Source organism: Antechinus flavipes, chromosome 2, assembly GCF_016432865.1.
Source record: "Antechinus flavipes isolate AdamAnt ecotype Samford, QLD, Australia chromosome 2, AdamAnt_v2, whole genome shotgun sequence".
Classification (NCBI taxonomy): domain Eukaryota; kingdom Metazoa; phylum Chordata; class Mammalia; order Dasyuromorphia; family Dasyuridae; genus Antechinus; species Antechinus flavipes.
This window is the reverse complement of record NC_067399.1, coordinates 21,767,653-21,783,778: the sequence shown is the minus strand read 5'-3', so window position 1 is coordinate 21,783,778 and position 16,126 is coordinate 21,767,653. Positions and strand designations below refer to the sequence as shown.

At 46.6% G+C, this 16,126-nt stretch overlaps 1 protein-coding gene across 1 annotated transcript in view; it reads right to left on the bottom strand.

The window, feature by feature from the left end:
- EXOC6B (exocyst complex component 6B) overlaps positions 1 to 16,126 on the bottom strand; it is a 507,603-nt gene that overhangs the window by 130,795 nt on the left and 360,682 nt on the right. Inside the window, exon 19 of the mRNA XM_051974280.1 lies at positions 13,583 to 13,724. Within this exon, the coding sequence (XP_051830240.1) occupies positions 13,583 to 13,724 (142 nt within the window). The remainder of the gene's footprint in view (positions 1 to 13,582; positions 13,725 to 16,126) is intronic.

The following is a 16,126-nucleotide window of genomic DNA, read 5'->3' as shown; positions in this document are numbered from 1 at the left end:
GAATCTGGCCCCAAGACCTGGACAACAAATCCCATTCTCTTTCCTAGAGGATATTTCTCATCACATAAAAAAGTTACTCTGATTTCTTTTAAAACAGAAAAATTGAGTCAGAAGGAAAGGGCAAAAGGAAGCAGGAAAAGGAGAAGGGGAAGACTGACAGGCAAGCCAAGCTGCCACCTGGAAAGAACTACAGCTCGGAGGAGAACCTTCTCCTCCTCCCCAGCCAAAGGCAGATCTCACGGCACCTCATCTCTACGATTAGCACAAGCCACAGGAAGGGCTTGGTTTGGAAGGTAAAAAACTGGGAATTTTTCCCAAGAGCTCTGAAAAGACAGAAATTTCAAGGGATCAATTCCCCTGGAAGGGGGGGACTGGAAGGAAACAGGAAGGAGACGACTGGTTCCTGTTTTGGGGAGCTCCCAGTCTGAGTGGGTAGGACCCAGAAAAAATAATAATGCTCCCATGCACTTTAAGTGCTTTAAATACATCACCCATCTGCTCCTCCACCCGGCCCAAACAGGGAGGTATCGCCAGCTGCCATGCCCTGGACCTCGCTGCAGCCAGGGCCGCCATTGGTCCCCTCTTCTCCTCCTTGATAGCCTCTTCCCCTGGTGCCTGGGGACAACACGTGGGAGACCTTTTGGACTCCTCCCTCCCTCGCACCCCCTGAGCTTTGGCCACGGCCTGCCAATTTCACCTCTGTGGTCCCTCCTGTGGCACTGACCCCAGCCAGGTGCAGCCCCTCATCGTCTGACACCTGGACCACCATAAAAGCTCCTGCCTCCTCCAAGTCTCTCCTCACTCTAGTCCCTCCTCCATCAGTCATCACAATGATTTTCCTAATCACAAGTCCAGCCATGTCATTCTCCTCTTCATCAAACTGCAGAAGCTCCTTATAGCTTCCAGGACCAAGTCCTCTGGTTGGCCTTCAAAGCTCTCCATCACCGGCCTCCTCCCACCTGTCCAGTTACCTTCCTGCTCAGAGACTCCTCAATCCAGTGACGCCGGCCGCCTGGCCGTTCCATGAACAAGATCCTCCACCTCTGCACCCTGCTCACTTTCTCTGGTGCTCTCCCTCTCAACTCTGACCACTGACCTGCCTGACTTCCTTTACATCCCAAAGACAACCCCTTCTTCTACAGGGGGCCTTCCCCAACCCTCAATTCCAGTGACTTCTCTCTGTTAATTTTTCCCTATTTATCCTGTACAGAGTTTGCCATAAATATACTTGTTGACTGTCATCTCTCCCATTGGATTGTGGGCACTTTGAGGGCAGGGGTTGTCTTTTGCCTCTTTGTAATTGCAGTGCTTGGCACAGTGCCCGGCATATTGTATGTGCTCAATAAATGATTACTGGTTGGCTTATTGATGACTCCTTCATTAAAATATAAGAATAAAAACTCTTTGTTCTGATTAAAAACCAGGGAAGTTGGCCATGGAGAAGATCAGGTATAACCTACAGAAGCAAAAGCACTCAGTAAAGTCTGACACTATTTACCAAAAGGTGCTGGGAAAACAGGAAAGTAGTCTGGCAAAAATAGGTCTAGACTAACATATAGCATATAGTGGATCCACGACCTGGATACAGAAAATCACCTCATAAACCAATTAGAGGAACAAAGCAGGAAATGCCTTTCACAACTGTGTACAAGGGAACAGTTCGTGAACAAACAAGGGACACGTAGCATTGGAGAAGATAAAATGAATTATTTTAATTACATAAAATTGAACTATTTTGCACCAAAAACCCAATGCAATTAAAATTAAGAAGAAAATTTTCTGACAAAAGTCTGATAGACAGAAAGACTTGATTCAAGTGTGTAAGAATGCCAGCTGTTGTCCACTGGATAAGTGGTTCAAGGAAATGCAGCAACTGGAGATGAAGAGAAGACTTCGGAGGTCAGGAGAGTTTGATGAACATTTACGAGATCCCTACTATGTGCGTAGCAAGTGGAACTAGATGTGTACAGGGGATCCGGCCCCAGAGTGAGCCCCCGCTCCTCTCCAGGACCTAGTGGATCCTCCTCAGCCTGACGCACAAGACTGGGCTCTCTCTCCAGGTTTTCAAAGGTAGTTTTCAAAGGAAGAAATCCACACTATCACATGACATATATACATACATACATACACACACACACACACATGTCATACTTTAATATACATATATATAAATTATTTTGAATCATTAATAATCGAAGAAATGCACATTAAAAAACCTGTGAGCCCCTACTTTGCACCTATCAGATTAACTAGGCTATATTCAAAAGAGAGCAAAGAAGAAGAAAAGACCCCCATGAACAAAAATATTTACAGCAGGTTTTGATATGGCAAAGAACCAAAACCAAATGAAGCACCCATTAATCGGGGAATGGCCAAATGAATTCTGGTATGTAATGAGATGGGCTATCACGGCTGTCTAAGAAACAGCAATGTGATAATTTCAGAGAAACCTAGAAATACTTGCAGAGAACCAGTGACAAAATATGTTCTCTACTTCCTTTCAGGGGGATGAGGTTCTCAAAGCGCAAAATGAGACACATATATGGCAAATATATGGATTTGTTTTGCTTTGCTATAGTTGTTACAAGGCTTCTATTTTTCTCTTTTTATTTTGGGAAAGATGGAAGAGTGGAACATAAATGTTAAAGAAAACTTTAAAAGTAGCAAACCAATAATTAACTAAATATAGTATAAAATAAATATAATACCATAATGGGGATCCTGAATAATTCGATAGCAATACTAAATAATTCTAAGATACGTTAAAAAAGAATCAATCATCAGAGAATTTAAGGGATTTCTGATGTCATCTATCTTATTTTGTACGTTATTGAGAATCTTTTCCAACAAATGGTTATTCAACGTCTAATTAAAGTAATGTTATGAGGGCATGGATAGTATAGGTTGCATATACGTACATCTGGATAAATGTATGTGTAAGTACATATATGCATCTTGTCTTTAAATACACCCATAGTATATAACACACAGTGGGGGTATAGATGCACAATGCAGCTTTGCGTATACACGCTGTAAGGCACACTGAGGGGGTGGCTACATGTCTCTCATTTCTCTGTCTGTGTACCCTCTATCCTCCCAGAGTGGAGGCTCCCTGAGGAGCAGAGGGTATCCTCATTCTCATTTCTGCAAAGCCTCAAGCACAACATTTTGCATACAGAAGGCACATAATAAATGGGTACTGAACAGAACCGAGGCCATTTGAGGGGAGCGGATGGGGAGCCAGAAGGAAGGGACCACCGCTGGGAGCTGACCAGCTTGCCACATGACCGTGTGGAGAGACAGGAAGAACAAAGGGGACCCACAGGACAGACCCACGTGAGCCGGCAGAGCAGGGATGGTCAGGAGGGAGGCCATGAGAGGTGGCGGTGTGGGGAACGGACAACTGAGTCAGGGAGGAGAGAGAGCCCAGTCTTGTGCGTCAGGCTGAGGAGGATCCACTAGGTCCTGGAGAGGAGTGGGGGCTCACTCTGGGACCGGATCCCCTGTGCACACCTAGTTCCTTGCTACACACATAGTAGGAACCTTGTAAATGTTCATCAAACTCTCCTGACCTCCGAAGTCTTCTCTTCATCTCCAGTTGCTGCATCTAGTTTTCAAGTGATCCAGTTTAAAGGTCCCTCCGGGTGCTCTCCACCTCATCAATGTCATTACAAATGGCCCCAAGCATGTGCAGAAAGCTCAAAGACTACTCAGCCAATTGATCGACAGCCACCATGGAGCGGAGGCAGGGACAGAAAAGCAGAGAGAAGCTGCGGCCCATCCCTCCGCTCTCTGGAGGCGCGTCTGCCACGTCACCTCCTGGGTCATCCATGAAGACTGAGATCTTGCACCCAGACAGAGAGCTGCCCGGGGCTGTCTCCCCATCTCACTGCTTCAGCCCGAGCGCAGACTTTCTGGGCGTCCCGCCTACATTTCGTTCGGCACAAAACAAGACTCGCGGGATTTCTGGGATCCACAGTCCATGTCCGCTCGCTTCCTCTGCTTTGCCCCATGCTGTGAGCAGTGGGCATCAGAGAAAGCTGTGGGGAGAAGGGGACTGCTGCTTCCTCCCCTCCGTCTCTCCCTCCCGTCTTTATCCAAGACCTTAACACAAAGGTTCAACAGAGCAGGATGAAGCACTGACTGGTGGGGCCCAGAACTAGCGGGCTCACCTTGCAACCCTGGGGTCCAGCCGTTCGAGGAGCTCTGCCCTCCCTGCCCGGGACACCTGATGCTCCACAAACTCCAGGCGAGTCCAACCACCTTCCCACACCCTCTCTTTGGTGCCCTCCTTGCCAGGGCCAGGGGAGCTCTTTCCAGGGAGGGCTGCTGGTTTATCTCTGCATCTCTAACTCTTAGAAAGTCATAGTAAACACTCCAACAAGTGCTTAGTCCCTGACTGACCAACAGGAGCCCAGCCATCGAATGCACCCCTTCCTTTCTTGACCCAGGTCACTAAGTGACCTGGACTTACCAAGGGCAGGCTTCAAGGCTCCTAGGAGGCTCCTTCCTTTTGTCGTTTCCAAGACGTGACCATGCTCCATGAGAGAAATCAGAAGCAAAATAAAAGCTGGACAGCTCTGCCCTCCCCCGCTGTGTAATATGGCTAAAACCAAAAAGCCAAATTCCCCAGAACACCTTTCCTGGATGTATGGACGTATCCTGAGCCAGGCGAGATTTGCCTGTAGCAATACTTGGACAAGATCACAGGCCTCCTGACTCTCAATCTGATACTCCTTTTGCCCAAAATGTTCTCTTCTTCTATATGTGAGCTCAGACAAAGGGAGGAGAAATAAGATAAGCTGATCATCGCAATGAGCCAAGATTACAAGCTAGGCTTACAAATTCTGATCTTTAAGTCCGTTAGGAAATTGGGACTTCCCCAAATTCAGGTCTTGGTGATCACTTAATCCTCTCATATTTTAAAAACACTAATGACAATCAGAAAGCTGGAAACACTAAGATGATATGGAAATAATAAATTAAAACAACTAATTTGGCCCCAAAAGCATAAAGAAGAAAATGGGAAGAGATATAATGTCCTAATGCTGGAAGAGATCCAGATGGATTACTCCCATGAAACACCAGGGCCTATCCTGGAAGCTGCTAAATGCCTTATCAGATAAGGAAAGGAGATTAGAGAAAAAGATTTTAAAGGTGGAGCAGATATCCAACAGTCTGAGACCTTTAAGGTGTGGTCCCGCAGGAGGCAGAGGTTAAACTAGATTGCAGCTGGAGTTATTTTCTAACAACTCCCAACCATTAGAATGTCTTAAATTTTGCAGCATTTGGTGAAACTTTCTGGTTCATATTCCACATTTAGTTTCCTGGAAATCAGGAAGCGGTGTAATGTCAAAAAAAAAAAAAAATAGGAGGCCTAAAATTCCCCCCAAATGGCATCTTTTGCAAAGAGGGAAAAACTGGAATATATTGGATTATATTATGGAGATAAAAGGGCCTTTAGACAACGCTGGCTGTGGCAAAGCATAGCCCATGCAAGTGAAGGAAAGACATAAATGGAGACAATGCTTGGAGTCAGTAGACTAAGGACAAAAATGGGGTGAGCAACAGTTGCAAAAAAAAAATAATAATAATGGAATCCCTGGCTCACCTGATTATTAGGCTGTTGAGAACATCTGGATTGCCTCCTGCCTGTAGCCAAGAGTGTTCTCAATGAAAATGTGGGGTTTAATGAAATTTTAAATATAATTTTATTGCTTTTAAATTTTTCTAATAAAAAAACGGTTAAAAGACTTTGGAGATTGAAAAATTACCATGTTACACTCCCAGGCCTGTAAGAGAATGGGATTTAGTAAACTCTGGAATCTGCGTAAACTGAGGTGGAGGCAGCAGTAATTTCAATTTCCTTTTGGGAACTGCTTCTTAAAAATGACCTGTCTTGGTTTTTGCTCATCCTTGGTAGCGCCAAGATATACATGGTTTCAAAGTGCAGTAAACATAAAGAAAGAAAGTGTTCCATGTTCCATGTTTGGAAATAAGTAAAAAGTAAAAATATAGAGGAAAAAAAAGGGGGGGGGCCAAATTTTAAATGTCAAGTTAAAAAAAATCAACAACCATGTCTTCCCTACATTGGGGAGTCAGAGAATAGTAGGTGAGAAACTCCTGGCACCCAGGGTGACATTCTCCCAGACAGGAAGCTATTCCCCAGCCTAAAACAAGGGGGGAGACCGAGAGCTCTCCACCCCAGGCAAAGACTGATTGGTAGCCAGGCTTGAGGAGACCTTGTCACCTTCCCAACGGCCCATGACCTGGAAATTAATTGATGCTGTCACTGCAGAGCTCAGATCCATTTCCCGATTCTTCTCCAGCCCCTCAGCAGAGCCGCCAACCCAACACTCGGAGGGGCCTGTGCTGCCCATCCTCTGGGGGCCGAGAACGGGACTGACAGTGATGTATGGCGAGGTTAGAGCAGCCTCATCTGTCTCCATTTTCCCGACAGGGATGGCATCTTGGGCCTGGGTGGGGAGGAGCAGGTCACATGCCCCTGCTGCTCAGGTTGGCAGCACCTGCCATCGAATGTCTGGGGGTCCTGGTGACGAGCAGGGGGAGACAATGGCCGCCTTATCTTTGAGAATCCAAGGCGTTACAGCTGGTAAAACATGTCTGAAATCTTCCCCTGGGTTACTCAGTGGGTGCTACTTGTTGACCATGTCCGAGAGCGAGAGTCTCAGGGTTGGCAGGGCCCAGCAAGGAAAATCTGACTTCACCTTTCCTAATGGCACAGAGACCTCCCCATGGGTTTTCCGTAGCCAATGCTGGAACTTCCTAAAGAGACACTGCCCAGAAAATAATTCTGCAAGCAGAGACTTCGTGTCTTACGTTTGCTGATCTAAGTAAGGATTCCAAAGTCTGCTACATGTTTCTCTGAAATAATTCTGGATGTGGAAATGCAAAATTAACTCTCTCTGCTCTAAGCTTTGAGTAGTTCAAGCTGGGTAACTTCAGAAGCTTCAAAGAGGCTTTTGTGTCAGCATATTGATGGTGTGTTGCGGAAATAGGCATTCTACCATGACCCTGGGTTTTTAAAAAATAATTCTTTCTATTGCTTTAATGCTCCAGAGGAAACTAAAAAAATAAAAAAAAATGAATTGCATTCCTCCGGTATAACTAGGTGCTACAGAATGAATGTCCAACTTAGATGACTTTTTCAAAAAATTTGGGTAAAATGACAGGAAAGATTAAGACAGGCGAACAATGGGGCAAGAAGACAGGAGTCTGAAGAAAGCCCAAGGATAAGAATGAGCAAGAGTGTGCTAAATGTGGATCGACCAGTTCAACCTACATTTTTCTAAGACATCCCAAAAAGGATTATGCTGAAAAAAGGAGGCAACGTAAGGAAATCCTTTTGTGCTTCAGTTCACCGATCAAGAGATCTGAAGAGTTAATCTATGGGAAATCCATCGGCCGTGGTGTTTGTCTCATGAACTTGTTACTGTTTTAATGTGTCAATGACAACTAATTATTCCCCATTTTCATATGGGCTGTACGGTGTAAGACGTAAGAAACAAGCCAGCTTCCTTTCACACACACTCAAATTCTATCATCAATCTTCTGACCTTAATGTCTCTCAGATGGAAGGCGGCAGAAAAGGAAGGCAGGTTTTAAAATTACTATTCAGAATGATGAAGCTGGGGTGACAGCTAAGGAATCTGAAATGAGTGATAATAAAACAAGTTTTAAAAAGTTGAAAATCTGCCTCTCACGATGCCCAAAGGAAATCGGCATCTTCTAACGGTGTGTTTTCTCGAACAAAGAGGCATCTGCTCTAACCGTGTAACCCTGGGGATGGGACGTAGTTCTTGTGTTGAAGACCGTGCTGGGGCAGAAACTGGAATAAAATGATTAACTCTATGCATTTGTCTCTCTTTGAAAACTAGAAGCAGACACCAAATGGCAGTGCCACAAAAGAGTGATTTTTGGAGGGAGAAGGAAAAATGTGCTGCAGTTGGAAAGGAAGTAATTTCTAAACTATTTGGAAGAATCCTTCAGCATGGAGCGGCGCCTCTAGCTGCACTGATTTCACATTTCAAAGATTTATTTAACATTTCAAGAAGAGCCAGTTTCTGTGAAAATTCTGTCCTCCTCAGTAGTACTCCAGAGACTCCCAAGCTTTCAAGAAAAAATCGTTTGCTCCTCGTCTTCTGAGATAAGGAAGTGCTTGAAATGACGTTCTCCCTTTGCAGATTAAAGCAAGTAAAATGGTTGGCTTTTCAGACACCGGAGAGACCACTCTGCCAGCTCACATATAGACAAGTTACCCAGCTCCCTTGAGGGTTAGCCACCTCGTGATGGGGTGATACAGAGCTTAGCAGGGCCCTGAAGTTCTCCTAGGCTTTGGAGGCAAGGAAAGGGCCCCAAACTATTCGGAGAAGTCTCTGAAGTGCCGACCACCTTTGAACCCCACCAGGGGTTCATGATCCCATCAGAAGCCTCACACCTTTGGTGGGAGAACACACAAAGCCTTGGGGAAGAGAGGGAAGAAAAGGAGGGACAACTAGGCAGGGAAGGTGAGGGCAAAGGCCTTACAGCCCAGGCAAACCCCAGAGATACCCAAGGAGCTAAGTACGGTGAGAAATGTACCCCGAGGCAGAGAGCAGAGCAGGCAAACCCACAGAACTCAGACTTCCTACGTGCACAGGTGCCCCCACCTACAGACAAACTCACACAATACCCACACACACAGCCGTGTCCCCCCTCCCCCCCCAAGTTTGGCAGCCCCAGCATTCAGTGCCATCTATGACTTTTCTTCCCAGAACCAGGGGGATCCTTACAAGTCAGTGCTGCCTGTGAACATTTCCTCTGGGCAAGGTCACCTTCCCCTCCCTGCCGAGGCAGCTCAGGCAGCCGCAGAGCCCAGCTGGGCCGGTCCATGATGGGCCCTCTGGACCGGCCGGTGACAGGCCCTCTGGCACTCCAGAAGGGCCAAAGCTCCTGGCTAACTTGGACTGCCCACTTCCCAGGCCCGTGAGGGTCGCCCCAGGGCTCACAGAAAGGAGGCTAAAGCTCCTTGTGCACATAGCACTGGTGGAAAGATGTCAGCATCAATTATCCTGTCAGCCAGGGCTGCATTTATCCGCCTTCTGTATCATTACCTGAATTTCATGTATCATTTCTGGAAGCTTTTTTTATAGGCCCCTGAACAGCTGAAGAGAGAAAGAGTGAAGGGGGCTGATAATAAGGAGAAGAAACTGTGCTGACTGTTCCTACAGCAAAATGTCTGTTTATTCTCTCACCAGAAAAGGCTCTTGGGAGGGAATCTGAACTCCTTTAATTAATGAACTTTGGAGGTTTCAGGAGTCTGAATGAAGAGGTTTTTTAGGGGTAAAGCACCCAGCCTCCATGATCCTACTGACCTTTCAGAGACTTCACGTCCACCTCCCCAGAGTGTCCAAGGCAGCCACAGATGCTGGTCAGAGCCCACTTCTGGGGACATGGCACAGAATGACCTGCTGAGCCCACAAACGCTTTTCAGTTACTGCCAGATACAGGGTATCACTAACATCAAAAGCATCTGTGAAATGGGTAGTGAACCCATGTGGTCTTACTGAGAGGCCCCGGGAGCTTGGGGGACTGGCAAAGGCCACGAGTCTGACCCTCAGTACTTTATTTTAAACAATCCAGCTCTGAAGAACCCCACCATAGAACTTCAAATCGATCCTTGAGGCTGTATAGTTTAACCTGCAACAGAACAAGAATTTCCCCTCCAGCTCAGCCAACAGCTTGGTCCTCCTATCCTCAGTGGCAGACCTCACGTGAAGGGTCATTCATTTCCCAAGAGTCCATATTGCTTGGAGACAATGCTAACTGTCAGGAAGTTGTTTCTTATATGAGCTGGAGTCTAACTGCAAGAGCGGTCACTCTGCTCGGCCTAGGTGGGGAGGAGCAGCAGCACTGGAAGAAGATGAACCTCCTCCTCAGACTCGCACAGAAAGCTTGGGGCTCTGTCTCCAAGTTGTGAAGCCAAAGGAGCACTTCTGGGGCATCCCGGAGGGGGGACCCTACTTGGGGATGACAGGCCAGCCGCTTCTGCCATGTATCCGGCTCACGCCACTTCTCTCCTCTGATTGCAAGGGGAAGGAACGTTTGCAAACTCTCTTCCCCATTCAGATCCTGGAATCATGCCTTGTGTCTGCCTCAAGTCCCGTATCCTCATAAGCGATGACACCAAGTGCACCGACCCATCCTACGAATCCTTTCCTGGACGTTCTTCCCCCTGTCGACATGCCCCCAAAAATGTGGCGTGCAAGACCGAGCACAATCGATTAAATGTGCTTTGATAGGGGTAGGGCAGAGGGAGCCAGCTGTACACTGCAAAGAGGAGAGATGACAGTATCTCTCCGGAGGATATTCCACTGATTCATTACTCACTTGATCAGCTCTTCCCAAATTCCACTTTGTACTCTGCTCCTCCATTCCAATGGAAAGTATTCGTTTGGTTTTATGAGCCAGGTGAGGGTTCTTTCCACAACAGCCAGGTCATTCCTGCTCAGAGGTAAGAGTCCAGAGCAGAACTTTCCACTCTCAGAACCCTGAGGCTCCTGCCAGACCGAACAGTCAAGATGAGCCAGCCAATAAAAAAGGTGGCAAGTGTGTCAAATCGTTGCCAAGAATATTAGAGCATTTGATGAAAAGGGAGCAGCCCAGATGTTGCAGAGGTCTTTCAAGAGGTAACGCAGTCAGAGGGAAATGGAAATGATGGGTTATGGAGAAAAGTGATCACCAGGGGGAATGTTAAGCAACAAGGGCATCCACTCCCTCCTCTGCAGGGGATTTCAAGAGAACCTAAGAGACTCAGAACATTGGGTGGTCCTCCCATGGTGAACCGATGACAGGGACAAGAGGCTCTCAATAATGGGATCCTAAATCCACTGTAGTACTGGGATTATAGGACTCTGATGCTGGGGAAATGGCATAATTATAAGAGAACTATATTATATAAGAATTATTCTTATATATAACAATATTTTATAATATATATTAAGAATAATTCTTAAACTCCCCTGTTCTATAGGAGGCCCTCCCCAGCCCCTCTCCATTATTTCCTTTTTCTCCTATTTTGCCTCAGATCTATTGGTTTGTACAGTCTCCAGTAGATAATAAGCTCCTTGAGGGCAGGGACAGGCTTCTGTCTCTGGGTAGAGCCGGTCCCTCCCAGCAGAGGGAGGCAGCAGCAAGGACACATTCAGCTCGGGACGGTGTGGGCCAGGCCAGCTGAGCCGCTGCCACCATCACCTCAATGACCCTGAGCCCTTGGGAAAAGCAACACTCCCGCCCACTGTCCTCCACCATCATTTTGGAAAGCAAGCCTTGTCTAGATTGGAGCCTGGAAGCGGCTTCAGCGGGCAGCACAGACACAGGCACGGACGACAAGAAAAGTCTTGTCCCCAAATCCCTGGAAATAAAGGATTTGACAGCAGAAAATGATACAATTCTGTCAAAGGAAGTGAAATTAAAAGCAGCGTTATCACCAGTTTTGCCACTGCAACCTGAGGCACTTGAGGCCTTTCCAACTAAATGCATCCAAAACCTCCCAGACCTGGTGTTTCCCCAAGTGGGGCAGGACAGACTAAATGACAACGAATGGACGAATGGCACAGAATCCATTAAGTAGTTACGAAGGACACTTTTCTCTTGGTGTCCCCTGGACTCGCACAGGGCTTTGCACACAGAAAGCACTTCCTAAATGGTATTTTTCATTCACTCATTCACTGATATATTCACAGATATAGAAGCTAAACAATGAAATGGGCCCAAAATTGACTGGAGGAAGAAAGCAGCCTGGCTTGTTTCAGGAACATTGCTGTCAATATGTAAAACCTCAAGTTTCTCCATGAGAGAAAGATTGTTCTATACTTTTAAGAAACTGTCCTTCCCTCATAGGGAAGCTAAGCCTTGAGTCACCCAAAGGGCAACGGGGAGAGGTGAGGACACGGACAGCAATCAGCCCCAATTTCCTAATTTGTGAAACAAGAACAAGAGTCAGCAGTCACTTCATCGTGTTCTTGTGACAATTAAGTGAAAAAGCACACATAAAGACCTGAAAATACAATATAAATGCTAAGCATTTGTGTTATCGCGTGTCCATTTTCACAGAGTGATTAAGCGTGATATGTCAAACTGACCCAAATGGGAGTCATGCTGACCCCCACACACATTTATATGTGGGCACACACGTTATGTGTGTATGTCCCCCTCCTAACCCCCAATTTTCTCCATAATCTTCCTTGGATTGAGCAGAAAGCCCCCTGGCCCCCTGCTGGCAGGAACCACAGCAAGCCACCAAAGGGGACTGGCCCTGCTGGCCACCACTCATTCCTGCATCTTCTCCCAGGACCAGCCCATTTTCCTTGAGCAGGGGCATCTCTCCCCTCTACATGTTTCAGTGTCAGCCACAGGAACTCCAGGTCCTTGATGGCCACATGACCCCCTGCACTCACCAAGCAGAGGAAGAGTTTACAGATGGGGAGCAGGAACTCAATCCATGTGAACAGTTTAGATCAACTAATCACTGCCAATGTTTACTAAGCATTTGTCCCGTCTGCTCGGCAGTACGCTGGTGCTAGGGCACAGTAACAAATTTATCCAGTCTCTGCCCTCGAGGAGTTTATAGTCTATGGAGGAGATTTTCACCAAATCAGCAAAAATCATGCATAGACATTGGGGGATGGGATGGAGGCCCCCAAGACCTTGGTGGGAAAGGAGATGACAATTGAGTCACATCTCGAAGGTGCTATAGGACCCAGGAGGTGACAGCCATACAAACATTTCAGGTGGGCTTGGGGGAATGTAACAAGAGACACAGCACAGGCGCTGAGAGAGAAAATGTCACCCCTGTAAAGGGAACAGCAAAGCTACCAGGCTGACTGAAGCGATACACATGTAGTCAGACTGAAGGCTAGAGCCAGCTTGTGCTTTAAATGAAAGAAGGGTTCTTGTTTTATTTTAAGGGAAAGGGAGCCGGGGAATGACAAGGACCAATTCTGGTTTGGGGAATCTTGGGTTATGGCACTGGGGAGAAGGGAGCTCTGACTGCTGGAGGATCCATGGGTGATGGTTGATTCTTTGATGACCCAGAACACAATCAGTGGGTCCCGAGAGGTGCCCTCGGTCAGCGGGGCCATGGCGGCCCTGCGAGGAGCAGGGATGTTATCCAGCAGAGAGCTGCAAGATGGGCTCAGGGAGGAGAGGAGGGCAGATCTGAGAGCCATGGAGCTAAAGAGCGTAGCTGAGGCTGAGAGCCGCGCGATCACTAAGAGGGCGCACTCAGAACCAAGCTTCTGAGGGCAGCGTCATGGCGAGTGACTGGGAATCTCACAGAGGAGCCCAGGGCAGACTGGTCAGACAGGCTGCAAGAAAGCCAGGAGAAGGCAGCTGCACCCACCAGACAAGCGGGGGCACAGGGCAGAAGAGGCAGACATCTCCAGAGGACGGGAAGGAAACCAATTGGGAAAAGCCTACCCAGTGCCAACTAGGCTGGGCCCATGGCCTCTGGGCCTGTGGCCTCCAAGCCCTCCCCCCACTCCCCTCCCCCCCAACTGAGGCGCGAGGGGCCCATCCTTACGTTCACACTCCTGGACGTCCAGGTTGAACTGCTGCAGGGCGCCCAGGCTGAGCTGCCGCACGTCCGCTTCCAGCAGCAGCTGCATCAGTGACGTGGCCAGGTGCTTGCAGGCAGACATGCATGCGGTCTGAGCCACCTTCCCCTGGAAAACACAAGAGAAACCATGAGGCCGGTGAGCAGAAACAAACTCCCCGGGAACGCGGCGGCTTCTTATTCTGGAACTCTTAAAACTCCCCATGGTGAGGCTGTTTGCGCCTCTGGTGGCACCATCTTGGGAAGTGATTCAATGGGTATCAGAGCGAGCTATAACATTAAACTAAAACTTGTGAAAAGGCGCAGATCCAGAGCACATTTTTCTCTACATTAAAAGACAAGAATATTTCAAAATCATGAATAATGGGGAGCCAAGATGGCAGAGTAGCAAGAAGAAATAGAGCAAACTCCCTTCAAAAAAACTTCTCCAAACACTCTGAGAAAACATGCCAGGCCAAAACCTAATAAGGAAACCCTTGAAAAAAAAATCACAATACAATTTTTTCAGCACAGGAAGGCAGAGAGCAAGGTCTGTGGATACTAGAGATCAGGTCTGACAAGGAGTGCGCATCCCAGTAAAGGAAAGAGCTGTGTCCCTAAGCGAGAAGAGGTCCCCGATCTAAGACCGAGGGGACTGGACTTTTTAGGGGGCAGGAACATGGCAGGACTGACAGCTCTATGGTCACAGATCCCAGGTGGCCTGAGGAAGGCACCGAGGGATGACTTTCCTGGGGGAGGAAGGGTGCCGGGGCCTAGTAGATCCAGAGCAGCAAGTTCAGAAAGCAGTTCTGGCGCTCCAATCCAAGGGCAGATGGGCAGCTTGGACCAGCCCACAGCCCAGTCTGAAGCCTGAAAAAGAATAACAAGGGCAGGAATCTCAGACCAAAGAAGATCCTACTGTTCTCTCATGTAAGGGCTGAAGCAGTTGTCCAGCTCCCTACGAGCAACTGGAATCTTACAGCCACCTCCTGAAACTCTAGATGAGCCGGCCTAGAAATACAGTGCTCCAGCGCCAACCCATACCAACTTGCAGAGAGAGCTCAGACCTGCCCTGGAAGGGACTACTTGCAAAGCACTGAAAATTTTCAGGTCCTTAGCCTGAGCTCTCCTGGATCCCAGAATAACACAACACGCAATACTCCAAGAAGGCAACAATAAGATTAGCCCAGTCCCTCCTAACAAAGGTGTGCTGAGATTAGCCCTACCATAAAGCTTGAAGTCAGAAAGTAAGCAGGAAGAATGAGCAATACAACAATTTTATCAAAAAAAGGTATTGCAACGGTGACAGGGACAATTAAGAAAAAGCATCTTGGGCTCAAATTCAAATGAAATTGCTAAAAGAGATAAAGCAAAAGAGTGTAAAAAAAATTTTTTTAGATAAATAAAATCAGAGTTCTACAAAATTTTAATCTTGCCTCTAACAGATAAGAGCTATGTAACTCTGGGCCAGCTAATTTCCGTTTTCTCATTTGGAAAGTGGGTATAATGACAGCACCAACTTCACAGAGATGCTGAAAAAAATCAAATGACAAAATGCATGTAAAGTGTTTTGTAAACTTTAAAAAGTATTACCTAACCATGAGCTATTAAGTCAATACATCATGAGGAAGCAGAATTAAACTATAACTAATAACTGCAGACAATTCATATCCTAAAACTATATTGCCTTGTAGTGCTTCATAATAAATTTTTAAATAACTAAGAAAAAAAATCAGACTCCTAAAGGAAAAACAGAAAAATAAGTGAGAGCTACTGAAGAAAGGACTGGAAAAGGAATTAATAGTTGGGCAAAAGATGTACCCAAGCCCAAGCAAGACGCTCCCTAAAAATTAAAATGAATTAAATGGAAATTAATGACTTCATGACACATCCATTAATGAAGTCAAGGGACTGAAAGAAAATAGGACAAAATTTAAGAAATAACTCATAGCAAATACAAATGAAAACAGATCCAGGAGAAAAAATTTAAGCATCATTACACTCCCTGAAAGCCAAGATCAAAATGGGAGTGTGTGCGCGCCGCGCTCGCGCATTCTCTCTCTCTCTCTCTCTCTCTCTCTCTCTCTCTCTCACACACACACACACACACACACACACACCCCACCTCTGCCCAGATCTCTTAGAGCCAGAGGACAAAACAAATGGAAAGAATGCATTGTTACCTCCTGAAAGAAATCCTAAGAGGAAAATACTCAGGAACATTATAACCAAAATTCAGAGCTTTTGGTAAAGAAAAAGGTACTGTGAATAGTCAGAAAGAAAGAATGTGAGTTCTGTGGAGACACAATCAGAATTACACATGATTTAGCAATCACCACTCTAAAGGAGTGGGGAGCTTATGATATTCTAGAAGGCAAAGGGTATAGGTTTACCTATATTCTAATCTACCATGCAAAAGAGAGCCCAATCCTACAAGGAAAAACAGACTTTTAATGAAATAAAAGAGTTCCAAGCATTCTTGATGAAAGGAGTAGTGCTTCAGAGAAATTCTGAAATGTAGACATGGAAGCC